Consider the following 27,750-nt stretch of genomic DNA (forward strand, 5'->3'; position numbering starts at 1 on the left):
ATGTTCCCACGTTTTTCTGTGTTAAACATGTGAATGAAATAAAACACAACTCCAGGTGTATTTTTGAGGATGTAACAACATTATAACATGACTTAAAGCTGAATATTTTGTGTAATTTGCTCAAAATGCAGAGAGCAACCTTGTAATTTTATCTTTATGGTTATTTGCACAAACATAGTCTTAAAGGGCCCATCTCATGCAAAATCAACTTTTCAGAGCTTTCTGCCCTCTAAGAGTGATGTGTGGGCCTTGGATTTGTCGCCCAAATGGTTTTTAGATTAGTTTTTTTTAACAAACTGCAGTGTATTTCTGCCACCCTCCCACGTGACAACGAACTAAAGCTGCTACAACGATGACGCCGCAGCTACACCTATGACGCGTTTGACGTAGCAGAAAGCACTTCACACCCACCCGCCCCCTCCCTCGTTCCACCTCCACCCCGCATCGACTGACAATTCCCACATGAACACTTAAACAAAAGTGACAGCATAAGCTCATTGTTCTACACTGCAGTGAACACGATGTAATAAGTTTATCTACTAGTGTTTATTAATACTTTACCAGAATCAGTAATGTTCAGCTGATGTGGACGCGGTGCTTGAGCTTCGTGCACCTCTAAGTCTTCGTCCGATTCCGGGTCCAACACATGCGGCTGAACGCGCTGTATCTCCATGATGAATAAAAGTTTATTCCTACCACTATCAGGGTGCACGTCTGTCTCCCCCTCCCTCCCTGAGATGGACGGAGGAAGGGCGGCTCACTCGTCGCCTATGTCACGTTTGGAAGGTGGAGCCTGTGTTTTCTCAGGACGAGTGAGGGGATGAGCAATAGTCGGTCTTTCATAGTTCCTGGTCTGTGACTGTCTCCAAGAAATCAATAAGATTTCATAACTATTGTGTAATGGATGTTCCAAAACCCAAATTGTGCTTGTTTATGTGCAGAAGATACAATGTGAAAAGAGTTATTTTACATGGGATGGGCCCTTTAAGTGAAGAATGCATTGTGCAACTTTTCTGGTGGAAAATCTGTCATTTGCTTGTCTCCATGGAGATCCCTGGAATGTTCCATGGTATGGCTTTAAAGCCTTCCAGTCTTAAGTACTTTTGTCCTCACCTTTTTTTTTTTTTTTTTTTTAATATTAAAACTGCCCCTTTTACCCCTAATGAAGTGTTATACTCTTTTTTCCCAGTACAACCTCTTTCATACAAAACACACATCAAATATGTATGAACAACCTTTTGGACATAAAAATGCTTAATTTAGGGCCGTAGCTACAAAAGTGCACAATATCAAGTCTGTAAGTAAACTCAAAATCTCCTTATTGCCTCAAACAAAAAACAAAAAAAAAGTGCAATGGCCCCATCAGTCATGGAAACAGCTGGTGTCAGGTCCAGGGCACAGAGCCACATCACTTCCTGCATTTCCATGGGGTTTATTACATTTCGTTAGCCTAATAGCATAGTTGCCCAACTCATATTTGAACGTTTTCGGAAAACAAGAAAAAGCTCATTTTTTAGCAAGCACAATGGTATTTTTTATTGATGTTGTATAAAGATGACAAAGGCAGACAGTGATTTTAGACTCTAACAAGTGTTCTGATAGGCTGAGGACATAGTAATAAGACAGGGTGATGCAGCAGTGGTAGGAAAGTAAAGTTAGGCAGATATCACCATTTGGCCAAAAAATGACTTAGGCAATTATGCTATTTGTACATTTGGAGTTAAATAAACCTTTCAGATAAAAACAGCAATGGACACTTAGACCAAGATGCATAATTTTCCTTTTATTTGAGAAATAACTGCACCTAGAGCAGCTTTTTTAATTGTTACGAACACAAACGCTCAGAGCAGTCAAACATTTTGATTCACTACACTCTTTGGCAAAGTTTGCGCCGCTCAAAATGCACGGAGCGCATGCGTTTGGTGGAAAACAAAGTTCCTAGTACCTCTGCTCAATTTCATTTCTCTCCAGTGACTAGATCAGGAATCAGAACACACTACATGGTTCGGAAAAACCCCAGAAGTGTGAGTTTGGGCACCAGCCAATCAGCAAAGAGCAATACATTCTGTATTGGCAACGATTCCCGAGATCGAGGATTTAAAGCCGGAATAAAGAGAATGTTTGGTGAATTTTATCAAAGGGAAAGACGTTATTGTCCTTCTTCCTGCGGGATTTGGGAAAAGCTTAATATACCAGTTAGCTCCGTTAGCGGCGCGTTACATACGTCACCACCAAATAGCAGTGATTGTTTAAATAAAAAAAACGTACCCGCCTACCGTCGAGAAAACGAATCCTAATGCTGCGAGGTCAGACGGTTTCCACGAAGTGAAACTGGCTGATGAATCAGGTTAGCAACTCTCAGCTTTTCAAGGAAAAGCTTCTATCTTATATGGTTGGTACGTTAAGTGCAGTTATATAAAACATTCCCAGATTTTGTATATGATCATGTCGGTCTGGAAAGGTTTAAACACATCTATCAAGCTTTTATGCATTACAAGTGTTTTTGTTGCTCAAAAACACAATCATTCTCTCTGTGAATGGGGTCGCCTCTCCACAGATCTCACCTGTAATGTAACCTGTCGTTGTCATATCTGGAACATTCTAGACAAAGCAGTAACATTCCCACAAAGACAAACAGGTGGTGGACCCGCTACCAGAAATGTTCCACAGTGCACCTTGAACTTATAAATCTGAAGATGCAGTTACTTCCTGTATTGTGGTACTATTGATACTTCCTGTATTGTGGTACTATTGATACTTCCTGTATTGTGGTACTATTGATACTTCCTGTATTGTGGTACTATTGATACTTCCTGTATTGTGGTACTATTGATACTTCCTGTATTGTGGTACTATTGATACTTCCTGTATTGTGGTACTATTGATACTTCCTGTATTGTGGTACTATTAATAATTCCTGTATTGTGGTACTTTCGATACTTTCTGTATTGTGGTACCAGAGCAGAAGTGGGGGAGTGATGTCCAGGCAGGCTTAGTGGGCTTTTCTCCTCCATCAGTGAGACTAAACCCTGCAGGCGTCCAGCTCTGTGGGTTTAACATGAGCCGATAAACAGTTCTGTCTCCTCATATAAGCTGAAGGAGTGAAGCACGACTATAGGGACATGAAGGTAACGTCACTTCAGCAATATTATAGTGATTTCAGATTAAAGAGGGACACTGGTACACTTATACTTGTTCATACATGTACGTAGAGTTTTACATGGAGAGACAGTATGGCAGTAAAGTGAATTTAGAGTCGCTCTTTATTTGGAACATAGAACTACAATCAAATCTGAAGGTGAATCCAAGATGGCGTCGTATTGTTTTCAGTGGCCTGTGCTCATTGGTGCTTGGGCCCCAAAACAATTTTCTCTTCCTCACTTACTTCCTCAATACGGGCGAGCTCCTCCCACCTGTGTGATGTCTTTAAAGGTGCACGGCGTGGAGCGTTCTTTTAGGCTAGGGTGACCAGAATTTCAAAATAAAAAACTGGAACATTCACGTTTTTTTTTTTTTTTTGGTGGTTGTGAATTGTGAAACAAGTGTGACACCATTCATGACTAACATGTGAGTCAGTATAGTCATATTTTCACATTTAAATTACAATTTGTGTCTCTCTTTACTGTTGACAGCAATCAAATTGTTCAAAAATGGGGACACCTGGGACATTTCTTGTATAAAACTGGGACAAATAGGGACATTTGGTTACGCTCTATGGGAGAATTCTTTCTGAGTCCAAGGTCCTGAGAGCCACAGTACCTGGAGCGGCCACTAGTCGGTCTGGAGTCGGGACAGTTTTTATTATAGCAGTATAGATTGGCAGTCATGTATCCCTCAGTCTGCCCCCGGGACAGTTGCGGCTTCAGTAGTATCTTAATGGGCCCATGTTACGCTATTTTCGGATTCTAATGTTGTTTCCTCATCACAAACAGACCTGGAGTTGTGTTTTGTTTCATTCACACATGTTTAACACACAAACCCTGCAGATTTAAGATGAGTTGTGCCCTCTAACTTTGTTCCTTTCTTTCTTTCTTTCTTTCATAGTCTGTCTTTCTTTCTGACTGTCTCTTTCTTTCTCCAAACAGTAGTGGATGTGACTAGTGCAGTTCAATGTTATATCAAAATTGTGTGGTTTGATTCCTACTGTTTGTTTTTGTAATTACTATTTCACATCATTTTGACCTTTGGAGATGTAGACAGACTAATAATAAAGGAATACTCAAACACGTGTGAATAAAACAAAACGCAACTCCAGGTCAAATGCATTACTATTATGAAAAAAAAGGAGCAAAAACAGATCATGTATGATTAAAAACAACATATTTCTGTTTGTGTTCAGGACGTCCCGGTCAGTCCTCCTCTGTCCGACGTGTCTGGCGGGTCTCTGCTGGACGGTCAGGAGAGACGCATCTCCCACTCCCTGTACGAGAGCTTAGACCTGGACAGCATCTCCACTTCACGAGGAAACATGAGCGGGCGCATGGGTGAGTCAAAAGTACACACGAGTCAGTGCGGAGCGTGGGTGAAGGGAGGGCATCTGGAGCAGCTGGTGACCACAGGTTGTCCACTCTAAATGCTGAAGATCTTGGTCAGGAGTCTTGTGTCTAGTCTAGTTTGTGAATGAATTGACGCTTCTGAACGGTTCCTTAACGTGAATGTTGGAATCGGATCACATTTTTTTAAAGAATTGAATTTTTTTTTTTGTCGTTCTTTTGACGATATGATATCTCGATATTTTGGTTATTGTTGCATCCCTACTGTACTGTGTACGCATTATGACTAACGCTGTCAAGAGATTAAAAAAATTTAGAGATTAATTAATTCTGTAGTAATTCTGATCTGTAATTAATTAATCTAATTAATGTCTTTTTTAATCTCACCTAAAAATTGCTGATACCTTCAACTTCAGGTATTTTCATTTAAATTCATTATTACATTATTGTGGCAGATCAAAAGATTGATACAGAACAAAAAAGTGATTTTATAAAGTCATTTATTGTTTAACAAACTTTAAAAGATGCAGCCATTTATATTCCACAGTATCAATATTATTATTACTACTACTAATTTGCATAAATAAAGTCAACTTTACAATATATAAACCATGAACACTCTAGAACCACATCAGCTGTTTGACATTATCATGTGTTTAATGCAGCTTTGTGCAAGTCTTACAGAAACAAAACTTAAAACTGCATGTCTCATTTGCATAAACTAAGTGGAGAGAAAAAAAAAAAAAAAAAAAACGCTCTTGTGCGCTGATGTGGTTCAGCTTCTGTCGGACTAAAGGACATGACTCAGTGGAATATAGATGTTCTTTCTGTGACAGAGGATGTTGATGGTGATGATAGTGAGTCTGTTCTGTGTGTGTCGCGATGTTTTCAGAGATCAGACATGTGCAGGTTTATCGCAGATGCGGACGAGAACGGGACTGAAACTTACAATTCTTTGCGGGAGCGATGTATTGTTGTCCTAACACTTAAAAACAGAGTTTATAATAAGGCAACTCGCATACAGAAACAGTAAAGTTAGAGATTAAAAAATGAGATTAATGCGATTAAAAAACATAACGCACTAAATATGACTGTAATTAATTAATTGCAATTAACGCGATAATTTGACACCCCTAATTATGATGTGTCGGGACATAAAATAGTCATGGAAGGTTTGTGTTTTAACCAAACCAAGAACACTCTCACCACCTCACGTCTCTATAGTAAAAGTGCACCTTCGCGTTTACATCAGGTTTACATCCACTTTCTTATTGGACATGTTTCTTGGGAAAACCCTGGCATCACTTCCACAGACTAGATTAGCGATGGAACTTTCAACTCTTTTGTGGGATCCGAATCTTTTGGCCCCGTTCGTGTGAAAGAGCTGTTCAAAAGGCTGGCTCTTTTTATATTTATTTATATGACAGAAGCTAATGTGAGAACTCGTCATTATCTCCAAACTCATCACAGAGAGACAAGACCGAGGCTCAGATCTGTTTAAAATGGTTCGAGCTGAAAGTGAAGACTGTTTACCCTTTGGAATTAAGCATGATCTAAATAAAACGCTGTGCTACAATAATAATAATTAAACTAGCTGTTGTTATGAAACCAAATACGTGTACACAAAGCTCTCAGTGCTTGTGTCCTGACTCTTGTGTTGGTTCAGCGTTATCAGTATAAAAATGCACTTAAATAATAAACTTAAATCATGTTTATGCCGCTGCTCCGATAATTAGACGTCAATGTCCAAATAGAGGCATGTCAGAACAGCAGCGTGTAACAGATCCGGTTTATATTCCTGAGGGCACGTATCCGTATTTCGATTGCCTCTTTAATCCAGTGACGATGTTTGTTGTCCTCTGTCCCAATGATGTTGCTCCATCTGAGGAAGAGTGCTAGTGAGCAGTCCAAACTATCAGCTATGAAAACAAACTCCTGGTCTGGAAAAAAAAAACTAACAACATAAATTATCAGAAGACCAAATGAACCTCATTGGACTTGCATGACTATTGTTTTCTAGGGTGTAATGATATCCAAGTCTCACAAGACGATATCGTTACGGTATGAACATCGCAGTACGATATTTATTGCGATATCGTGGGAAAATTCATGATATGGTCTGAAGGCTCATGATTAGGGATGTAACAATATCGAAATATTTCAGTACAGTATTTTCACGATCTACATCTTTCAGTACGATATTTATTGTAGGGTGACTAAACGTCCGTTTTTCCCCGGACATGTCCGTTTTTTTGCGTCCTGTCTTGGGTGTCCGGGTTTTTTTTTTTTAAGTGATGGAACTGTCCTGGTTTTCATTTCCTTTCATTGGGGTCATTAAACTGAGCAGCTCTCGTAGCTCTGTGTAACTCAGAAGGAGCGAGCAGACACAAACAGACGGTCAGCCTGCAACATGCCGAAGCGCAAATGCACATTTAACAATGACTTGTACAAGAAATGTTCTGTTTTCCATCCCAGCTGAGACAAGTGGGAGGCCATGTGCACAGGTTGCGAGGTGAGAGTAGCTCAACGTCGAGGCCCCACCCACCGCTCCCGGTAAGGTGTCCAGGTTTTCACAAACAGAAATATGGTCACCCTAATTTATTGCGATATTTTGTGGAGACTAATATGCTACTTTTTCTTCTTAAAATGCCTTGACAAGACTTAATCCAAAGAACTAAGACTTAAAAGTGCTTACAACTGTTATTTCTTCTTGTAGTCTGCACTGAGATGGAGCAAAGGATCATAGTCTATGTAGTTCACTCTGTCTTTTTTTTAGCTATTGCTGCACCATAACTTGATTCAATATTGTGATGGCCCAGGAGATTATCGTGAGAACTTTGATGATACAATATCACGATATTTCGGTTACTGTTACATCCCTATTGTTTTCATATTTTGCTTAACAGAGAGACTTTTACTCTCACTTTTAACCGCATGGACAGTTAGATTATAATAAATACATGCACACAATGTATTTTTATTAAAGCTTTTCTGTTTTTTCTATTATAGTAGTTGTTGTTAAGGAGTGCAGATGGCTAAATGTGGTGTAAAACGTCTCTTTTTTTATGAGATTAAAGTGTTTGCAGATGGTCCCTATTAAAATAAACCAATAAATTAGTAAACTAAACTAAGCTACATCATATTAGTCCTCGCTAAGAGTCATGAAAATGATTCAAACCTGAAACAACTGTTCTGAATTGATTCAACATTTCTGGATTATTTTTTACCAATTTAACTTGAATAACAAATGTGGGTGACCTGCTAACCCTAAATTTACAGCATTTAATTTTCATTTTAAATTGCTCTGTCTGTTAGTCTGAAATGCATCGATCATTCTGTACATCCAAACGCGCTTCCCTCCTCAACGTCCATCTTCGTCTCTTCGCCTCGCGTCCTCGTCTCCTCGTTTCCTCACCTATAGCGGTACATTCTTGTGAGGATTAGCGTCACGGTCGAGTCTGTCCAGTTTCGCGCGGTCAATTTCCATCCGTGCCTTGTTGACATGACCAGCTAAGATCTGGATTAGAATTGGCAAGTCAATGGTGGAGCGCTGGCGGCTGTCATGCGGCCATCGACAGAACTTTCACACTCGCGCGAGGCTAACGCTAATGCTAACCGTGATGCTATCAGGTTAGCGGCGAATATTGCGTCTGACCGGGATCACGGGCTTTTAATTATTCTGAAGAATTTATTCACTTCTGTATCATTAAATATATATCAAATGTTATTTTTACTCCAAGGGATATGTCACATTTTTTGATTCAATAAACAAACAAACAAAAAAAAAGCAGTATTAGACTTAGACAAACTTTATTGATCCTCAAGGGAAATTATGTTGACACAGTAGCTCACTCATCACAATATAATATAATAACAAAGAGTAAAAAATATATAAATGGTAATAATAAGTTCTAAATTAGTAGCAGAAAAAATTACATGAAAAAAATAAATAAATAAAAAATCACAGCACTTGTAGGTAAACACATCTCCACACTCCATCCTCTTATCTAAACTAAAACAAAGAAAATAATAGAGTCAGAGTATGATCATGTAAAATCTAACTCAGGTGACAGTTCACACCTTAGACGAGTTCAGTACACTTTAATAACATATGCTCCTTACTCTATATAACTAGAGTGTGTTAGTTTCAGTGCAGTTATCTCCTTCCTTCAGACAGATATAAGTTAGTGATTTACCAGTCTCCTGTCAGAACTGAAGAAGCTTCTTGGTTGAGTTGTGAAACATATTCACTCTTAAAAAACTTTTGTTCAATTGACAGAAACCCATTTTCTTTTGCAATAGAACCTGAACAACAGAGGGATTACAGGAAGGGCTGGTGTTTCCAAAATTCAGTTAGGCAAGCATTTTGTGCTGACATAAATGTTTGGTTTGAACATTTGTTTCAGTCTTTGTGCATTCTAAACTTTCAAACCAACATGGATTAGATTTAGACTTAGACAGACTTTATTCATCCACAAGTTAAATGACTTGGACACAATAGCTCACATTATATTACAGTAAAACAGAGTAAAAAATATAAAAATGATAATACATCTTAATGTTTTAATAAGTGGCAATAAAAACTAACAACCGATTGTTAAATAGGGCATCATTTTATAAATTTAAGTGTGAAAAATTCCTCAGTTTTCCAGGTAGAATCCATGGCAAAGGAGAAATTCAATTTGTCAACTGGACAAAAGTTTATTTGGCCACAGCTCATCCAAACTGCTTCTTCAGGTCTGTTCAGTTCTTCTTCAGAACTGAAGAAGCATCTTGGATGAGCTGTGCAACATATTTGACCAAATAAACTTTTGTCCAGTTGACATATTGAATTTCTCCTTTGCCATGTGTACAAATAAGTAAAAAAGAGAAATATAGTGATATAAATACAGGAGATCACAGTTATAAACAAGAGGAAAACAGTGCAAATGATTCAATGATATGATGATTGACAAACTCAGGCTGATCACAGTTCTTCACAAACTCATGAGAATCCTTCTTAGCAGGAGGTTCTGGCCGGTGTGATTGACCATCAGTGGACCACAAATTGGACCAATCACAGTGCAGCATTGTGGTTTGGGACAGAAGCCAAAGACAGAGCTCCCAAGAGAATCAAAACAAACATGGCAACACAAACAGACACAGATAACACACTTTAGCCTCTTTTAGTAAAAAATACTATTACTACTACTTCTCCTACTACTACAACTTCTACATGCAGACTTTTCTTTATATTCTACCTCTGTTAGAAATGTCTCTCTACCCCCTCACACCTCCATCGCATCCTCAAATTTGTTTAGCTCTTCTCAATCCCTTTTGTTTACCTCACGAGTCCCATTACTTCTCCTGTCAGGCAAATCTGAGGGAAAAGTTTGCTCTTATTGAGACTATAAAACAGTAAATGGTGAAAGTTTTGGGGTGGCGGGGGTGAGGCGGGTTCGGAGCAGCAGAGTTATCAGACGCACGCCCCCCGAAGCGTCTCGTGGAGGTTTAAATATGTCATCTTTTCTTTCTTCTCTATCTTCAGGCTGCCTCAGAGTCGTGCCCTCATTAACCCAAGCCTACGGTGCTCTGTGACAGCTCTTGATCTCTCCAAACAGCCGCCATTCCTCCATTTCAAATGATCAGGAGACGGGGGGAAGAAAAATAGTTTAATATGGCGTGCACTATTGCTAAACTGTGTAAAGAACCGAAAAGTTGGTAACATGTAGTTTTGGTGAAGCTTCGCAGAGGTTTACAGAAATATTGGCTTCTGTGTTTTTAATGGTGCACTGGTTGAGGTTCTATTTATACTTTTGCGAGATGTTTCTACTACTACTACTACTACTGTAATTTATAGTATCAGTACTCCTTTCATTACTGTTACTACTACTACAACTACTATCCAGCCTTCTGTTCGCCTTCCCTTTTCCACAAATAGAACCCAGCTCTAGTTCACCTACTATTCTTTTGCCACTACTACTACTACTACTACTACTACTACTACTACTACTACTACTACTACTACTACTACTACTACTACTGCACCTATTACTACTTTATCTGCACCTTCTACCCATAATTTTGCAGGACTACAACAACTACTACTATTACTACTACTACTACTAACACTACTAATACTACTACCACTACTACTTACTACTACAACTACTACTACTACTGCTACTTCTGCTACTACTACTAGTACTGCTTCTTCCTTTACTGTTACTGTTACTGCTGCTACTACTGCTACTACTACTACTACTACTACTACTACTACTATTACTACCTAGTACTAGTACTCCTTCTTCTGCTACTGTTACTGCTACTACTACTACTACTACTGCTACTATGATTATTACCACTACTACCTCTGCTTAATACTACTACTAGTACTGGTTCTTCTGCTTCTACTACTACTACTACTACCACTACTATCACTACTACTACTGCTACTATTACTGCCACTACTACTACTGCTACTATTACTACCACTACTACTACTGCTACTGTTATTACCACTACTAATTCTACTACTACTCCTACTACTACTGCCGTTACTTCTACTGCTACTACTAGTAGTACTGTTGCTACTGCTACTGCTACTACTACTACTACTACTACTATTACTGCTACTACTACCTGTACTTACTACTACTACTGCTTTTTCTACTACTCCTACTCTTACTCCTACTCCTACTACTACTACTACTACTACTACTACTACTACTACTACTGCTACTATTACTACTACTGCTACTTCTACTATTACTACTACTATACTACTACTACTACTACTACTACTACTACTACTACTACTACTACTACTACTACTACTACTATATACTACTAAGTTATGTACTACTACATAACTCAATCCATTGCTCTCATAATCCCATTTCCACAAATCAACCTTATAGTACTACTATTACTACTATTACTACTACTACTACTACTACTACTACTACTACTACTACTACTACTTCTATTACTACTGCAGTATCCAAACCTCACTCAGTCCCTTTCTCTCCTCAGTTCCATTTTCCTTCCTTGTTCACAAATAGAGCGGGACTGGGAGGTAAATGAAATGGCTTTAGTGCTGGAGAATTAAGAGCAGCCCCTGATGTGCAGTTATTGTGTCTGGCAGGTAGTCGATACCTTGAAATACTAAACTTCATAATCCTGCCAGTATTTCTTGTTTAAAAATAGCAAAATGGCTGCCATGTTGTAGCTCTGTTTTATCTCAGCTCACTCGGTATTGATCAGCCAACGAAGCGCGTCGCCGGCTTCCTGGCTAGTCTCCTCCTGCCTTTCTTCACAAAGCGTTGCGATTGTGCGCCAGGAGAGGAACGATTGTATAAAGTATAGGTGTTGTAATTACCATGGCAACAGGCAGCGCAAATGGGGCAAAATGGCAGGTGCTATTGAGCAGGTGTAGTTTGGTGGCATTGATTGTGTATTGTGGGGTGTATTGTAGTGATTAGGGGTGGTTATGCAGGAGGTGGGAAGGGTTTGGAGTAAAAGTACATGTACTGCGACTATAGGCTGTATACAGTTGTGAAACCTGTATCGAACAAGAGAGAAATGTCCCTTCTTCTGGTATATAGAGATGTTCATTGACCCATACGCCAACAATTCTAAAGTATTTACACACTTTTTACTTAAATACCTCTAATACTCTAGTACAGACATGTCAGACTCGGGCCCGGGGACCAAATTTGGCCCACGATATAAATATATTTGGCCCGTGAGATCATATCAAATATATTAGAGCTGCCCACCGACTGCAGAAAGGCTATAGAGGCTTTGCATCGTCACGTGACCCCTATAGCAACTGTACCTACACCGCCATGACACCGGGCACGCTATGTCATTGACTTCAGCAGCATCGGAGAAACATGGGCAGGTTTTGTTGTGTATTTGGTTGTTCTAGACGCTCTGAACGGGATAAAACGAATCGTTTCTTCACTATTCCTCTGGAAATTAATCAGGAGCTCAAACAAGGGAATTATCGAAAAAAGACGTGGATTATGGCTAGCAAAAATAAACCGCCAAGAGATTTCCAATGGTACAATCAAGACACCCGAAGTTTCATCGAGGTATTTGCTATTTAAATTGTTTCATAGTTTATTTAATGAAAGAAGCACATTTACTGAACAAAAATTTCATTAATTTATCCAGGAAAACCCACACTAGTTTACATTTCAACGAACCCACATTGGGCTCCTATGATCAACATGGCGCACGTTAGAAAGATCCGCTCGCAAAAAGCGATTAATTCTAGAAGACATAGTTGTGAATAAGCAAGACAATAAAAGGAAACATGAGTGACATGTTTATATGTGCGCTGGAAGATACAGTTTCTACTGCCACTCACACTGCAAATGTTTTCTTTTTACATTTTAGTTCAGTAAATGTGCTTCTTTCATTAAATAAACTATGAAACTATTTAAATAGCAAATACCTTGATGAAAGTGACGTGAGTGTGTCTTGATGGTACCATAGGAAATCTCTTCGCTGTTTATGTTCTCTAGACATAATTCACGTTTTTTTGGGGTTTTTTTTCCGATAATTCCCTTGTTTGAGCTCCTGATGAGTAATTTCCAGAGGAACAGTGAAGAAACGATTTGTTTTATCCCATTCAGAGCGTCTAGAACAACCAAATACACAACAAAACCTGCCCATGTTTCTCCGATGCTGCTGAAGTCAATGACATAGTGTGCCCGGTGTCATGGCGGTGTAGGTACCGTTGCTATAGGGGTCACGTGACGGTGCAAAGCCTCTATAGAGACATTATTTATTTAAAATGTTGTTATTATTTTATATTCTGCTTGATCTGTATTAAAAGTTTAAGCAAAACTATTATTAAACATTTATTTTAATAAGAAAAGTTTAACATTACATCCCAAAAGAAGAGAAAACATGCAGATGTTGTTGAAATTTAAAAATAAATATTTAGTTTGGCCCACGACTTAGGCCCAGTTTTTGATTTTGGCCTCTGTGAATTTGAGTTTGACACCAATACTCTAGTACTCATATTCAAATGCTCGCTCTAGTTTGTTGTAGTACAGGGTGTCCCAAAAAATGTGACATAATTTCAAAAGCAGTTGTCTTGAAATCTACTAGTCTAGCTCATTGATGTTGATGTTGTTCTACCAGATCCTTTAGTCCTGTATAAGCAACCACCTTCTTTACATTTTTGGTACCAAGTCTAAATTTGTTTGCCAGTTGAAGTTTTTCCAGATTTTGCATTGAATTTGCTGCACAGTCTTGAGTGAGTGTACCCGAGCAGATTCCAAAACACTTCTCTTTTGGAGTGAATGGCTCAAGCTGGAAACAGAACAAAAATAAAACATTAAATATTAGATCTTGATCTGTTTCTAAACATTCTGTGAAAATTTGAGATTATTTCAACAAGAATTGCCAAAATTATTGGCCTGCGAAATGTTATTGTTACATCCCTACATCCAATTGTTCTAAAGCTACTCAAGTGGTGCCGCTGCTATTAAAACAGCTTCATCATTCTAATTTTACTAGTGACTCTTGCCTATTAACAACTAAATATATACACAGACGCTCTGAGTTCTCTCCAGCTGAATGCCAAAATGTATATTTCTGTTGAAGATTACCACAACCACCATTGTCAACATTTTTGATAAGGCATTTGTTTGGCTGCTAATACTTAAACGACTAAGTATTATGACGTATACTGATGCTAAAATACTACACATACCAAGTTACTTGAACTGTCGCTTTTACAAACAATCACTTTCCAGTCGAAATGTGCTTCCAATTTACTCTATTCAGAGAGAGGTGGACCATATTGACAATAACATTCAGCTGATGCAAAATAAACGTGTTAAAACATCTCTTAAAATGTTTTAGTTTAGGTTGAAGTAGACCTATCAGCTAAAATGAGAAAGGACTGGACAATAGGCTCTATTCACACTTAACGTCACAAACCAAGAAGACGTTTGGAAACATGCGATGACAACTTCCGGTGTAGTTCCCGACACTGGCCTCACCGACCGACTGTGATCAAACCCACTGAAGTAAATATCACAAGTGGTAAAATGAAGACTGCAGACGTATGTGCTGTTTGGAATCATCTGGAATTTGGCGCCTCATCTCTTCTAATCGCATGTACCCAGTGTGCTCGGAGTTGTGTGTCAGTGGGGAAATGATGAAAACTGAACTGTGGTTGGAACTGTTGATTTGTCGAACATAATGGAACACTACAATGACATGGAGATGAAGAAAACTGGGACTTTTTCAAATTTTTCCTAGATTTCTTCAGACTTACTACTGCGAACAGAGCCTGCCGGAAGTTGTCATTGCATGTTTCCAAATGTCTTCCTGATTTGTGACTTAAGCGTGAATAGAACCTATTACCCACAGAAGTGCAGAAAACCCTATGTCTGGGGTGTCAAACTCATTTTGGTCCGGGGGCCATATCCAACCTACTTTGATCCCAAAGGGGCCGGATCAGAAAACTCATGGTATATAATCCCCAAAATAATATTAAGTTCAAATATTTGTGCAGAGAAATGCAAATCTATTACAGAAATCTTTTTTAATTGATGAACTCTTTCTTTTATAAAATATTATAATATTATGAACAACCTGAAACTTTAAGAAAAATACAATTTCAACACAAAGTTTTCACTTTAACTTATATGCAGATAGGAGTAAGTCCATTTTTTGGACAATTCTGCACTCGGCGTCCGCTTTTCTCATTTTTGATATTTTGTTGATGAGGGTGTCACGGTCAACAGTCAAAACGATCGTCCTTTAAGAGTGTTTGGAAAGAGACAAGTCTTCATTTGTGCTGCTCTGGTGGGAGGGGCCACGTACAGAGACGCTGGAGATGCTAAAATATTTTAGTAGAAAATCTGCCAAGGGCCAGATTAAAGGTCTTGGAGGGCCCGATCCGGCCCCCGGGCCTTATGTTTGACACCTGTGCCCTATGTGGACAAAAGCATCATGATAAGAATCATATTTTGGTAAAGCAACACTGCACTTTCGATGGAATTAGAACGTTAAACCATGAACCTTCTCCATAGCCAAAGGAACAACATTTCCATGAAAACAGGCCCTCCTCCAAGCCAAACAGAGTCAGGTTTGTGGAGATGCAAGCCCACTTTTATATACATATTTCCTAGTGCAATGAAACATCAAAAAATGGTTAATTGTTAATATCCCTCTACTTTTACCAAAAATTGTAGACGTTTGAGCTTTAATCTGTCCACCTTGATCATGTTCAGCTCTCTGTTCCTCTCTTACTTGACTCATTCAAACTCTACTTTGTTCTGTTCCGTTCTTGACTCAACAGTGGCATGTGGTCCTCGTGCTCTGCTGGACCTCCTCTTTCCTCCCTAAATACGTCCTCACACTCCCCCTGCTCGCGCTGTACTCCTGCGTCGCTTCAGAATCCGTTGTAAACGCGTGTACATGTAGGTGTGCGGAGGCCTGCCAGGGCCCGTCGCCGTGGGTTTTTTGGTGAAAGGTCGTTGCCATGGCGCCGGGCTGTACCTTCCGCCCGTCTAATTGAAAAGAGCAGCGAGGTGCGGCCCTGTCACGCCGAGGTGCAAATTGAAAGCGCTCTGTCTGGAGAAGTGGCCACGCGCTCGGCATACAGGAGCTAGCGTGGGGCATGTATGTTAGACGCTATTGAGGGGAGAGAAAGGCTTTTACAGCAAACAATGAGCTAGTCATTACAGTGTACAGCAGTCATTTTACTGTTAATAAAATGTTGTTAATATGAAACAGAATCACAATTTCAATATGAACATACTGTACCTTATTTTTATCTTGATAATTACTTCATTTTGCAGCAGTACAAAGTTAATCCTCATTTACTAACACATTCCGAACATCCCAGACGACTTTATAAGTTCTTTTCAAGTGCCAGAGGTTGGGCTGTGCAAAAATATTGAAATATCGATATCGTATTGTTTAATGTGATGATATCGTGGGCTGCTGTATCAGTATATCTCCAAGTATTTTTTGGTGTATTTTACTAAATTATTTTGTTACAGAGCTACAGTTTTGTAGCTTGATTCATCAGACGGTTTCACTTCGTAGAAACCGTCTGACCCTGCAGTGTTAGAATTCATTTTTCACTCGACGGTAGGTGGGTACTTTTTTTAAATTTATCCAATTGCTGCTGTTTGGTTGTGATATGTGTAATACGCTGCTAAGGGGGCTAACTGGTATATTAAGCTTTTCTCAAATCCCGTAGGAAGAAGGACAATAACGTCTTTCCCCTTGATAAAATTCACCAAACATTCTCTTTGTTCCGGCTTTAAATCCTCGATCTCAGGGAATCATTGCCAACACAGAATGTATGACTCTTTGCTGATTGGCTGGTGCCCGGACTCGCACTTCCAGGGTTCTTGCAAACTGTCTAGTGTATTCTGATTCCTGACCTAGTTCCTGACCATTTAACAAAGACTTTTAGTGTCACAATCATGAATTAGCCATTATTTTTTATTGAGCTGCATCGAATCGATTTGAAATATATCGCTTCGAATTGAAAGTGCACTGTATCGTAGCCTATGTATTGTACTGTATCGAAGTATGTATTGTATCTGCAGCTTGTTAATGATATATTTGTGCTTTTCAAGTGTCCAGGGTTCCCACAGTCATGGAAATCTTGGAAAAGTCACTTAAATTTTGTAAATTCTACTACAGCGTTCTGTTAAGTTTTCATTAGGCTGTTATGATTATTTCCGAACTTCTGCACCTTTTTTTTTTTTTTTTTAAGAGACGACTATAAATGCACTGACAGTATTTTGAATGTTAAAAAATATAATCCCAAACCATAAGGTGAGTGGAAAGAGTTGACATTTCATATTTAGCTCTAAAAGTCTGATCAATTCTACACATGTAGATGCTGTAAAATCATGGAAAATTCACTTTAGGTCATGAAAAAGTCATGGAAAAGTTTTGAAATTTTGTCAGTGAAAAAGAGTGGGAACCCTGATAAATGTAAGGTAGAGCTGTGTAAAGTCATACTGTGGTACATTTCAGGCAGAGCAATGGCATTTCCATAGAAACAAGCAGGTGACGGAGCCCAGCCTAAAACAATAATATTGAAATGAATAGGAAAGAAGTCATTTCAGGATCGAGCAGTGCGAATAAGGCTAAAGACAATAGCTGTAAACACATGTCACTCCCCACTTCCCCACATACCCTCCCATGTCCCAACTCAAGTTTGATTTGATTTCCTCCCTCACAGAATTGAGCCAATCTGCTAAATGTCCCGATCAATGTTATCGGCAGAGTGTCTGACAGACGCTCCCCCTCGCCGGGCCGCACTCACACCCATTACCTGCTGCTGCTCACATCCACGTCTGGGCTTCTGCTGCCGGGCCCCAACGCTCCACTAACCACCCCCCCACACCTGGATCAATGGAGGGAGAGAGGGGAGAAAGAGGAGATGGAGAGAATGTTGGGGAAAAAAGACTGTAGAGCTTAGATGGACACGACAGTGGACATTGGTCTGATCCTGTTGGACAAATATGCCTGAATAAATAAAAAGAATCAATAAAAAGAATACAAAAATATATATATATAATAATGATTTAAAAATAACCAAACAAACAAAAAATACAATAAAATAAATTACTAAAAAAATGAAAAAAACAATATAGCGAAATAAATAAATAAATAATAAATAACAATTAAAATATAATAATCAAATATATAAAATAAAATAAAATTATAATATAAATATAGCCAAACAGAAAAATTATCATAATAAATTATAATAATTAAATACAAATAAAATCAATAAAATAAAAAAAATATATAATAAAAATATAATAAAAATACCCAAACAAAAAAATAAATAAATAAAGACAAATAATTAAATAAATAAATACAAAATAAAATGAAGACAAATAATAATAAAAAAAACCTAATAAATAAATAACTAAATAAATAAATAAATAAATAAATAAATACAAAACAAATGAATACATTAAAATAAAAAATTAAAAAAAAAAAAAAAAAATATATATATATATATATATATATATATATATTTTTTTTTTTTTTTTTTGCCGTTTTCAAGATTCCAACGGGTTTGTTTCTAAATATGTACCCATGAGCAATGCATTGTCTGCTCCCACGTGGTGTCTGGTCATGTCTGGAGATAGGAGTGGGTCTGCTGATGCTTCTCATAGAGCTTCGTTGTGTTCCTCAGACGGTAGATGTGAATAGGCCCAGTGTGTCCGGCGCGGTCGAGGTCAGTCCACGCTATAATAATGTATCTGATCGCAGCTCCGATAGTGGAAAGTATCAAAAGTCCCATTCAGCTTTACATGAAATAAGAGTTTTATGTAGAGCTTATAAAACGTAAAAGGGAAAATCGAGTTGACGTTCAAATACTAGAGCTAAAGATGTTCCCTCAAACCAATTTTATGCTACATTTACCTTTTGAACTTTACAGGGGTCATTATGTAACTTTTCTGTTACGTGTCTCCATGGAGATGCTATTGCCTTGCCTAGAATGTTCCTCAGTGTAATTAAATATATCTTCATCTCCATGGCGACAAGTAGGTAACGTTACAGGTTAGGTCTGTGAAGAGACGACCCCACTCACAGTAAGAATAAATGTTTTTTCAGTGTGTTTCTAAGCAATAAAATCACAAAAAATTTAATGTCAAGATGGAGAAGCAATAACATCTCCATGGAATCCCCACCTGAAAAGTTACGCAGTGCAGCTTTAACTGTTTTACAAAGTTTGGTTCTCAGGAGTGAAGAAGTGTAAATTTTGTTAAAAACCTTAGCTGCTTGCGTCAAAATGAACATCCAAGAATGACTCAACAGGGACTAAACCTGGAATTAAACTTTGACCGTACCAGGACTAAACCAGATCTAGAACAAGACCAAATTCTACATAAGAACTGAACCAGGACTAAACCAGAACTAGAACAAGACCAAATTCTAGAATAAGAACAAGAGAACTGAACCAGGACTAAACCAGAACTAGAACAAGACCAAATTCTAGATAAGAACTGAACCAGAACTGAAAGAACCAGACCAAATTCTGAAAGAACTGAACAAGAACTAAACCAGAACTAGACCAAATTCTACATTAGAACTGAACCAGGACTAAGCTAGGACTAGAACTAGACCAAATCTTACATAAAAACTGAACCAGGACTAAACCGGAACTGGAACAAGACCAAATTCTACATAAGAACTGAACCAGAACTAAACCAGGACTAGAACAAGACCAAATTCTGGTTAAGAACTGAACCAGAACTGAACCAGGACTAAACCAGGATCAGAACAAGACCAAATTCTACATTAGAACTGAACCAGGACCAAGCCAGGCCTAGAACTAGACCAAATCTTACATAAAAACTGAACCAAGACTAAACTGGAACTAGAACAAGACCAAATTCTACATAAGAACTGAACCAGGACTAAACCAGAACTAGACCAAAACCAAAGTCTACATCAGAACTGAACCAGGACTACACCAGGACTAGAGCAAGACCAAATTCTACATAAGAAATGAACCAGAATTAATCCAGAACTAGAAATAGACCAAATTCTACATTAGAACTGAATCAGAACTAAACCAGAACTAAACCAGGACTAAACCAGGGCTAAACAGGAACTAAACCAAAACTAAACCAGGTCTAAACCAGGACTAAACCAGGACTAGATCAAGACCAACTAAACCAGGATTTAACCACAACTAGAACAAATCCAAATTCTACATAAGAACTAAACCAGGACTAGAACAAGACCAAAGTCTACATAAAAACTGAACCAGGATTGAACCAGAATTAAACCAGAACTAGAACTAGATCTAATTTTACATCAGACCTGAACTTGGATTGACTAAACATTTCGGAACATTTTGGAATTGTCAGATGGGACTAATCAAGACATGGACTTTTAAAAGACAGTGTAACACTTCCTGGTTTACCACCTAATGATGCCACAAAGCGGAACCCCATATTTTGCACTTCGGTAGAGGAATATGGACGAAAATATCAGCAATATTCCAACATCATTATTATCATCATCACCTAGAAGTTTGAGCCCTTTAAAACAAGTTGTAATATGAATATAGTTTGAATTTCTTACCACATTTCCCGCTCGGTCTGATGGTTTTTGTTTCATTATTATGATATTATTAAAAGATGATTAGAAGTGGTGAAGCGTGAACCGCACACTCCGCTCGTGACGACATGGCGGCGGAAGGAAGTGTCTCTCACCTCTGTCTTCCTCATGACTGAATCTGAAAATGTGACAAGACCTAAGTGTTGTTTTATACACCTTTTAAAACACTCACACAATGTCATACATGCTCGTTTTAACTTATTTTTAATCATCGTCGCTGTATGTATAACTCCATAGTGAATGATCTAAGTGTCTTTTAGTTTTGGAGGGTTTTGAGGCACAAATAAAAAAGAAAGAAAGAAAAAACAAAGTGAAGAAAAGAATTGATGGATCTTTTCAAAATGTGCAACTTTTTGACAGAAAATTCCAGGTACACGACGGAGCGTACTGTACAAAACGAACAGTCTCGATGTCAAATATTTGTCAACGCCGCCTCTCCTTTGAAAAAAAAAAAAGTTAAAGTTGTGATAGTTGTTAAGAGTGATGTAACAGAGAGGTAAGAGTGATACAGTGACATGGGAGTGAAGTCTGTTAGAACAGGCCTCAGAGGACACTCACCTCAGGGCTCAACAAAACTGCACTTTTACACAAGATGGAAAACAGTTTGCAATGAAAAAAGAAGTACAGCTACTGAGAAATTAAGTTTAGCCTTCAAACTGTATACATATTTTTTTACTTGTGTATATTCCTGTCATGATAATTACTATAGCAGCTTATTCAATATATGTTAGAACAGTACATTTCGTTGTTTAATATTTATCATGAGGACTTTTTCTTCGAACTTTTTGGTATTTTTTTGCACTATGATCTGATTTCAGCTATGGGGGGTTGAATAAATAACTTCTATGACTCGTTATAAATACAGACTAACTACTAAAGTGATTAATTCTGCTATTTATTCATCGTAGTTTGTGTTTTTAATATATTACCATACTTTCCGGACTATAAGGTGCGCTTAAAATTCTTTAATTTTCTCAAAAATCAACAGTGTGCCTTAGAGTCAAGTATGTCTTGTATTAATTTTGACCTCAAACCAATTTTATGTGATACACGGCGCTCAAAAAGCTGTCAAAATGTTTTAGTATGACTTTGGTAAGATACGAAGCCGCACCGCTTGATGGATTGTCGGAGCGTTACGGCTACTGTAGTCAGGGGCCTCGCGGACTAAAGAGTGAAGTATAGTTTTGCGTCGACTCAATGCACATTGCCTTCGCCTTGTCGCAGAAAGAACGCACACTTCCATGCTTTACATTACCGTATTTTCTGCACTATTGAGCGCTCTGGATTATAAGACGTACTGTCATAGAATGGTCTATTTTCAAATTGTTTTAACAAATAAACCGCACCGGATTTTAAACAAAACACAACAGTTGGATGGGTCAGTGGGACTTTGTTTGGTGCGTTCACGGTGACTCTGGGCTTTGTTCAGTTGTGGCGTGTAGGGAGGGTGCTGTCTGGGACCAACGGATTGTCGGCGTGTTTGCAGTGACTCACTTGTTCAGTTGTGTCTAGAAGTGGCACATTGCATTTTTCGGTTCGTTCCTCTGTTCCGTTCCTCGTGATGAGTGTGTCGGCGGCAGTTTTTCGCTGTGTGGTCACTGTCTGCTCAGTGTGTGTTTGCATGTTCTGCGGGTGGTGCGGCTTTGTAGTTTACTGAATTCGTGCTGGGACACCCGAGTGGATTCGTGTATAGGGCGCTCTGGATTGTGGGACGCTCAATCGTTTTTTGATGGGGTTTGAGGCATAATAGCCCAGAAAATACGGTATTTATTGAACGTGTTAAGACCCTGTGCAAAGGCCAAAGCAAAAAGAAGAAGGCGAGAGGTTGGATTTCAAAATAAAATATATTTATGAACTAAATCACAAACAAAACGTACACTGTTACTGCCTTTTGTCTTTGCATGACTCCTTATTTTCTTATGATACAAAGGCAGAGAACAGGAACTGACAAATAAGGTCAAAGGTCAATTTAGAGCTCAATATTTTTCACAATATTTATTCACATGATAAATGAGCTCTCAAATACAAACAAAATACAAATAACATGACGTTACGGTGTTCTGCCTTTGTAGGGCAGAATGGTTGCATTGCGTCATCATAGTAATTGCTGAAAATTCCTCCTTAGACACATATGTAGGACCCCCCAGCACGATGTATCAATGGGCATTTGGTAATTAAACCCACAACAGTTCGTCTTCTTATTAAAGATCGTTTAAAACTTGCGTCAGGGCTTCGGTCTCTTCGGCTTCTCCCAACTTTATTTCCACGGCGATATTTTTCTAGCAATGATTAAACGCCGCTCATTTTGCACTTAGCCAACTGTGCATTCATCATTGGTACAGCTCCACGGAAATCAAATGGCTCTCAGATCATGTTTGGGGCCCTGCCAGCGCAAACATGGCCGTCTGCTGTTAGTGATTACATACAATCGCTTACGAACCATTACATCGTCCAAATCGTCTCAAATGGATGGAGTTAAACAAAGCTATAGGGAGCCAAGCGAGCGTTTGTGTGGAAGTTTGGTATCTATTAACGCGCAGCTGCGGAGGCGGAATTTGGATTTTGATTGCTGTATTTGCTTCAAAAATATTTAGATAATTATGCGAGCTAACTATAGAATCATATTTGGACTTGGCTGAAGAGTATTCCCAGTGCTTTCTCGGAATTTCTGCATAAAAGAAAAACGGTCCAAAGTTCTTCCTCGCTCACACATTCAGAGCATCATGATTATTCACCTCGAGTTTCTCAGAGCTTTTCACAATATATATATATATATTTTTTTTCCGTGACAGTAATTGCAACATAACAACTACCATGGTAACAGTCCACTTCCTGATTTTTCAACGATAAAACACTTTCTAAGGCTGCGTTCAGACTGCAGCCTGAAGTGACCCAAATCTGATTTTTTGGCCTCTATGTTCCTGTATCTGATCTTTTAATGACAGTCTGAACGACACACATCCGATTTTTTCAAATGCGACCCAGGACACTTCGATATGTGGTCCTGAAACCGATACATATCTGATCTTTTGACATGCTACTTCATTGTGAACGGCCAAAGTGCATTTATCCACCTACACGTTATCAACAAGACACAAACGTCACTATTCTGCGCTGAAGTAGGCGAAAATTGTTAATGAACTCCATGTCAATGAAGTGAAGCACATCACCACTCACCACTCTTGGCTACGTCTCCACATCCACACGTTCCTTTCAACGGACGTCGCTGCCGCTGCCCCACAAAACACCACGGCCAAAAACCTCGTCCTTCTCCTTCTCAATCTCCTCCTTAAAACAAGTAAGTTGTTCATGTTCTGGCTCCGGTACGAGAGGAACTTTAAAATCTCCAGGTGCTCAATGCTCGCGTCCATGTTTGAACAACTTCCGTAAACACAGAGACGCTCGCTGCGGTTGACGTTGTCGTGTCTCCAGTGCACATGTGGGACACTTTCGGGCCGTTTACTGTTCACACTGGAGTCACATACAAGTCACATTTAATTGGAAATGTGAACGACCTCGCAAAAACATCGGATTTCACAAAGAAATTGGAATTGAGCGTTAAGTCCTGCAGTCTGAACATAGCCTAATTCAACACAGACAGGAAACAGCGGACTTATTTTGATGTGAAGAGCTGCTTATATTATATAGTTGGTTCTTAACAGCCGATGTCTTCAGCATTCTCGTTCCCTTGAGGTGTAACGCTAACTATAGGCACTGCTCTGTCTGAAGCCTCGTTACTCAAGTTAAGGCTGCCACACACTACAGAAGAATTTGCCCAATTTTAGCAAGCAAAATCACCTAAACAGGACCATTAACGCTCGTATAAATCCATTTTGTATTTTTTCTTGACTTTTCAGACTGTCTTCAAACTTTTTTTCAGCAATGTTTGCTAATGTGTGCATTAGGGTTGTGCAAAAATATTAAAATATTGATATATCTTATAGTTTAATATGATGATACAGTATCAATATTGTGGTCTGCTGTATCGATATATCGCCAAGAGTATTTTTTTGTATATTTTATTAAATTATTTTGTTACAGCGCTACAGTTTTGACATATTCACTGTTTTGTGGATTAAAATGGTTGTGTTTCATATGAACTTTGCAGCAGTAGTGGTTTAACAAAGACTTTTAGTGTCACAGCCATGATTTAGTCTTTATTATCTGGTCCTCGAAGGGTTAACCAGGTTTTGTAATCACCCTGTATGTGCAATACCTGCAATAATTCCACCATTTATGGACCGATTGTCACTAAATTTGGTATGTGGGTCAAGCCCCCATGCCCGATGCCACAAAAAAAGTTTGTTGACGATCCAATGTCATTTGAGGTCACATGGGTCAATTGAAAGGTCATGCTATTATAAAAGATAGGCAATTTCGGCAATTTCTGAACCATCTGATGCCTAAAATATTCACCCAATCATCACACAAGTTGGCACACACATAACCGGGGTATGGGCTGGGCTTCCTCATAAACTGGCGTCCATGGTGATGAACTGACCCCACTGATGCCTCATGGGAGACCAGGTTGCTGTCTCTGATTGCGCTTGTTTTTACTGAATCATAACAAATTGAAACGAAAGCTCACTGTATTGAGATATGTATCGTATCAGCCAACTTCTTAATGATACCCAGCCTTAGTGTGCATTGCGTAACCAACATCCTGCCATAGAAATACACGTAGAACACCCCACTGTGGTGTCATTGCAAAGTATCAATATGTCTGTACTTGGGCGAGACAAATTTTAAATAATTGGGGGAACTTAATTTATTTTCACATTTGGGTTAGAGTTAGCCCCAGAGCGTTTGTCCACTGATCCAAAAGTTGACGGTTCGAATCCCGCTCTCTACATAAAAAAAAAAAAAAAAAGAACAAAAACAACAGGTTGGTTGAGCGGTCAAATCCCTTTACTCACATGTTGGCGATAAGATTCTAGCTCCCCCAGATGAATGCTGTCGTTGTGTCCTTGGGCAAGACACTTAACCCACCTCGCCCCTACTGTCTGTCTACACTGGTGTATGATTGTGTACGTGAATGTGTGAGAGGTTCCTTGTCTTGAAGCGTTTTGAGAGTCTTGAAGGTGGAAAAGCGCTGTATAAAAATGTGAACATTTACCATTTACTGTCATTTGGTTTGCCTTTTGACTTAACTTTGCAAAGACCTACAGTTTGAAACCATAAACTTTTCTCCACGATTTCCAATGGGAGCGATGTGTGTGAATTCCTTGTACTACGTGACATCACATATAACTGTAATCAAAATCGTCCAGCTGTAATCAGGGCAAACACCGAACTGTCAGAGCAATCACACTGTTCCTCATATGTCCAGAACTAACGACTAAAGATAGAGCCTATACTGATTGCGTGTGAATAATTACTCTGGGTCCCTGGTCCTTCTCGGCGCTCTCGTGACGCTCCGTGCCCCCCTCTCGTGTGCCCTTGCTGGGGGACGATGGCGGCTTATTCCCCCTTGACTTTGCCTCTGGAGGAGCTGAGGAGCAGAGGAGGAGAGTCTCCAGCGGGTCCTCCTCACAAGGGTCAGAGCGGCCAGAATACTGATCACACCGTCCCCCCTGCGCCCGAGTGTGTCCTTGGAAAAGAGAGAGGGAGACATTTTTTTTACCGTCCCCAAACATCTCGGCTATTTTCGAGTTTGTTTTCTTTCTCAAACAGGCGAAAACTAAAACACGAAGTGCTCTTGTATGCCAAGTAAGTAAGTTCAGACATTTCAGACAAGACTTCGTTATACTTTCAGTGCGCAGATACTCTTATCTTTCCATTAACGCCGTCTTGTGAAAAGCTTTTCCTCGTATCTCATTATGAGTTTTGAACTAGTTTATAGTTTGGTTCAGATAAGAATTTTCCTATGATTGTGGTGTGTGTGAGGCAGATAACGCAGATGGGCAGCATCTCTCTGTGAGTCTGTCCCAGGGCAGGTGTGACTACAATAGTATTTTACCACCAAGTATGGAGAGAATGAGTGATACCGTGACTTTGAGTATCTGTAAAAGTATTTTGTACGACTAATGCATGTACTAATGCATGTAATATTTGGTAATACTATAATAACTACACTATGAATAATCCTAATAAAGCCTGGAGAAAGACTTCATTTATAAGGAACAAAGAAGGAAAAGCAGACCTATTATGCAAAATTGACTTTTAACTAGGGGTGTAACGAGATCCAAGTCTCATGATACGATATCGTCACGGTATGAACCTCATGGTGAGATATTTATTACGATATCATGGGAAAGCTCACGATATGGTTGGGTGGCTCACGATTTTACGATATTATACATAATAACAAGACTGACATTATAAAATACTTTGACTAGTTATTTGGTACAACATTTATTGTCATATTCTAGTACAACATTCACAGTACAATATTATCACGATATGCATCTCACGGTACGATATTTATTGTGATATTTTGAAGAGGTTAATAATTAAAGATTTTTTTGCTTTTAAAATACCTTGACAAGATTTTGATGTGAATTATTTCCTTCAAAATCTCAAGAATTCAAGTCAAAAACATATTTATTCATGTAGTCTGCACTGAAATGAATCATGGGATATGTAGTTCTCTATATTTATAAGCTGTTGTTACTATAAAACCATGTATTTAAGCAAAGAAACTTGTAATTTGATATATTGTGACAGCCCACAATATTATTGTGAGACTTTTAACGATACGATATCACAATATTTTGGTTATTGTTACGTGCCTACTTTTAACCATGTAATAGTGGTTTCCCCTCATTTACCCTCATGTTGTTCTGGAGTCATCTAATCTTTAATCACTTATTTTCAAGATGCCATGGATAACGGGGATCAATCCTCGTTATCACCTCCACCAGTACACGCCCACTGCTCTGTTCGTACTTCATACTCATTTTATTTACTTAATTCATGATACACATTGGATTCACCAGCGTTGCGTAGTCTGTTTGGTACAAAAAAAAAAAAAAAGTCCACTACTTGCTATCCATCGGAGACACGACTCTTTGTTGTCATGTCATTTCCTGTGACGTCAGATCCTGTTGGGCACTGCAGGTTTCTAACGTGGAAATCATCAGACTTGTTTCTTGTATTAAGTAATTTTAGATGAATACTGCAATTTAAAATA

General features: G+C 38.8%; 1 protein-coding gene across 1 annotated transcript in view; it reads left to right on the forward strand.

Moving 5' to 3' along the window:
* Positions 1–27,750, forward strand: part of pard3aa (par-3 family cell polarity regulator alpha, a) — an 826,722-nt gene that overhangs the window by 380,568 nt on the left and 418,404 nt on the right. Inside the window, exon 15 of the mRNA XM_055151054.1 lies at positions 4,340–4,484. Within this exon, the coding sequence (XP_055007029.1) occupies positions 4,340–4,484 (145 nt within the window). The remainder of the gene's footprint in view (positions 1–4,339; positions 4,485–27,750) is intronic.

This window comes from Boleophthalmus pectinirostris, unplaced genomic scaffold (assembly GCF_026225935.1).
Source record: "Boleophthalmus pectinirostris isolate CB_2022bp ecotype Guang Dong unplaced genomic scaffold, ASM2622593v1 HiC_scaffold_15, whole genome shotgun sequence".
Classification (NCBI taxonomy): Eukaryota; Metazoa; Chordata; class Actinopteri; order Gobiiformes; family Gobiidae; genus Boleophthalmus; species Boleophthalmus pectinirostris.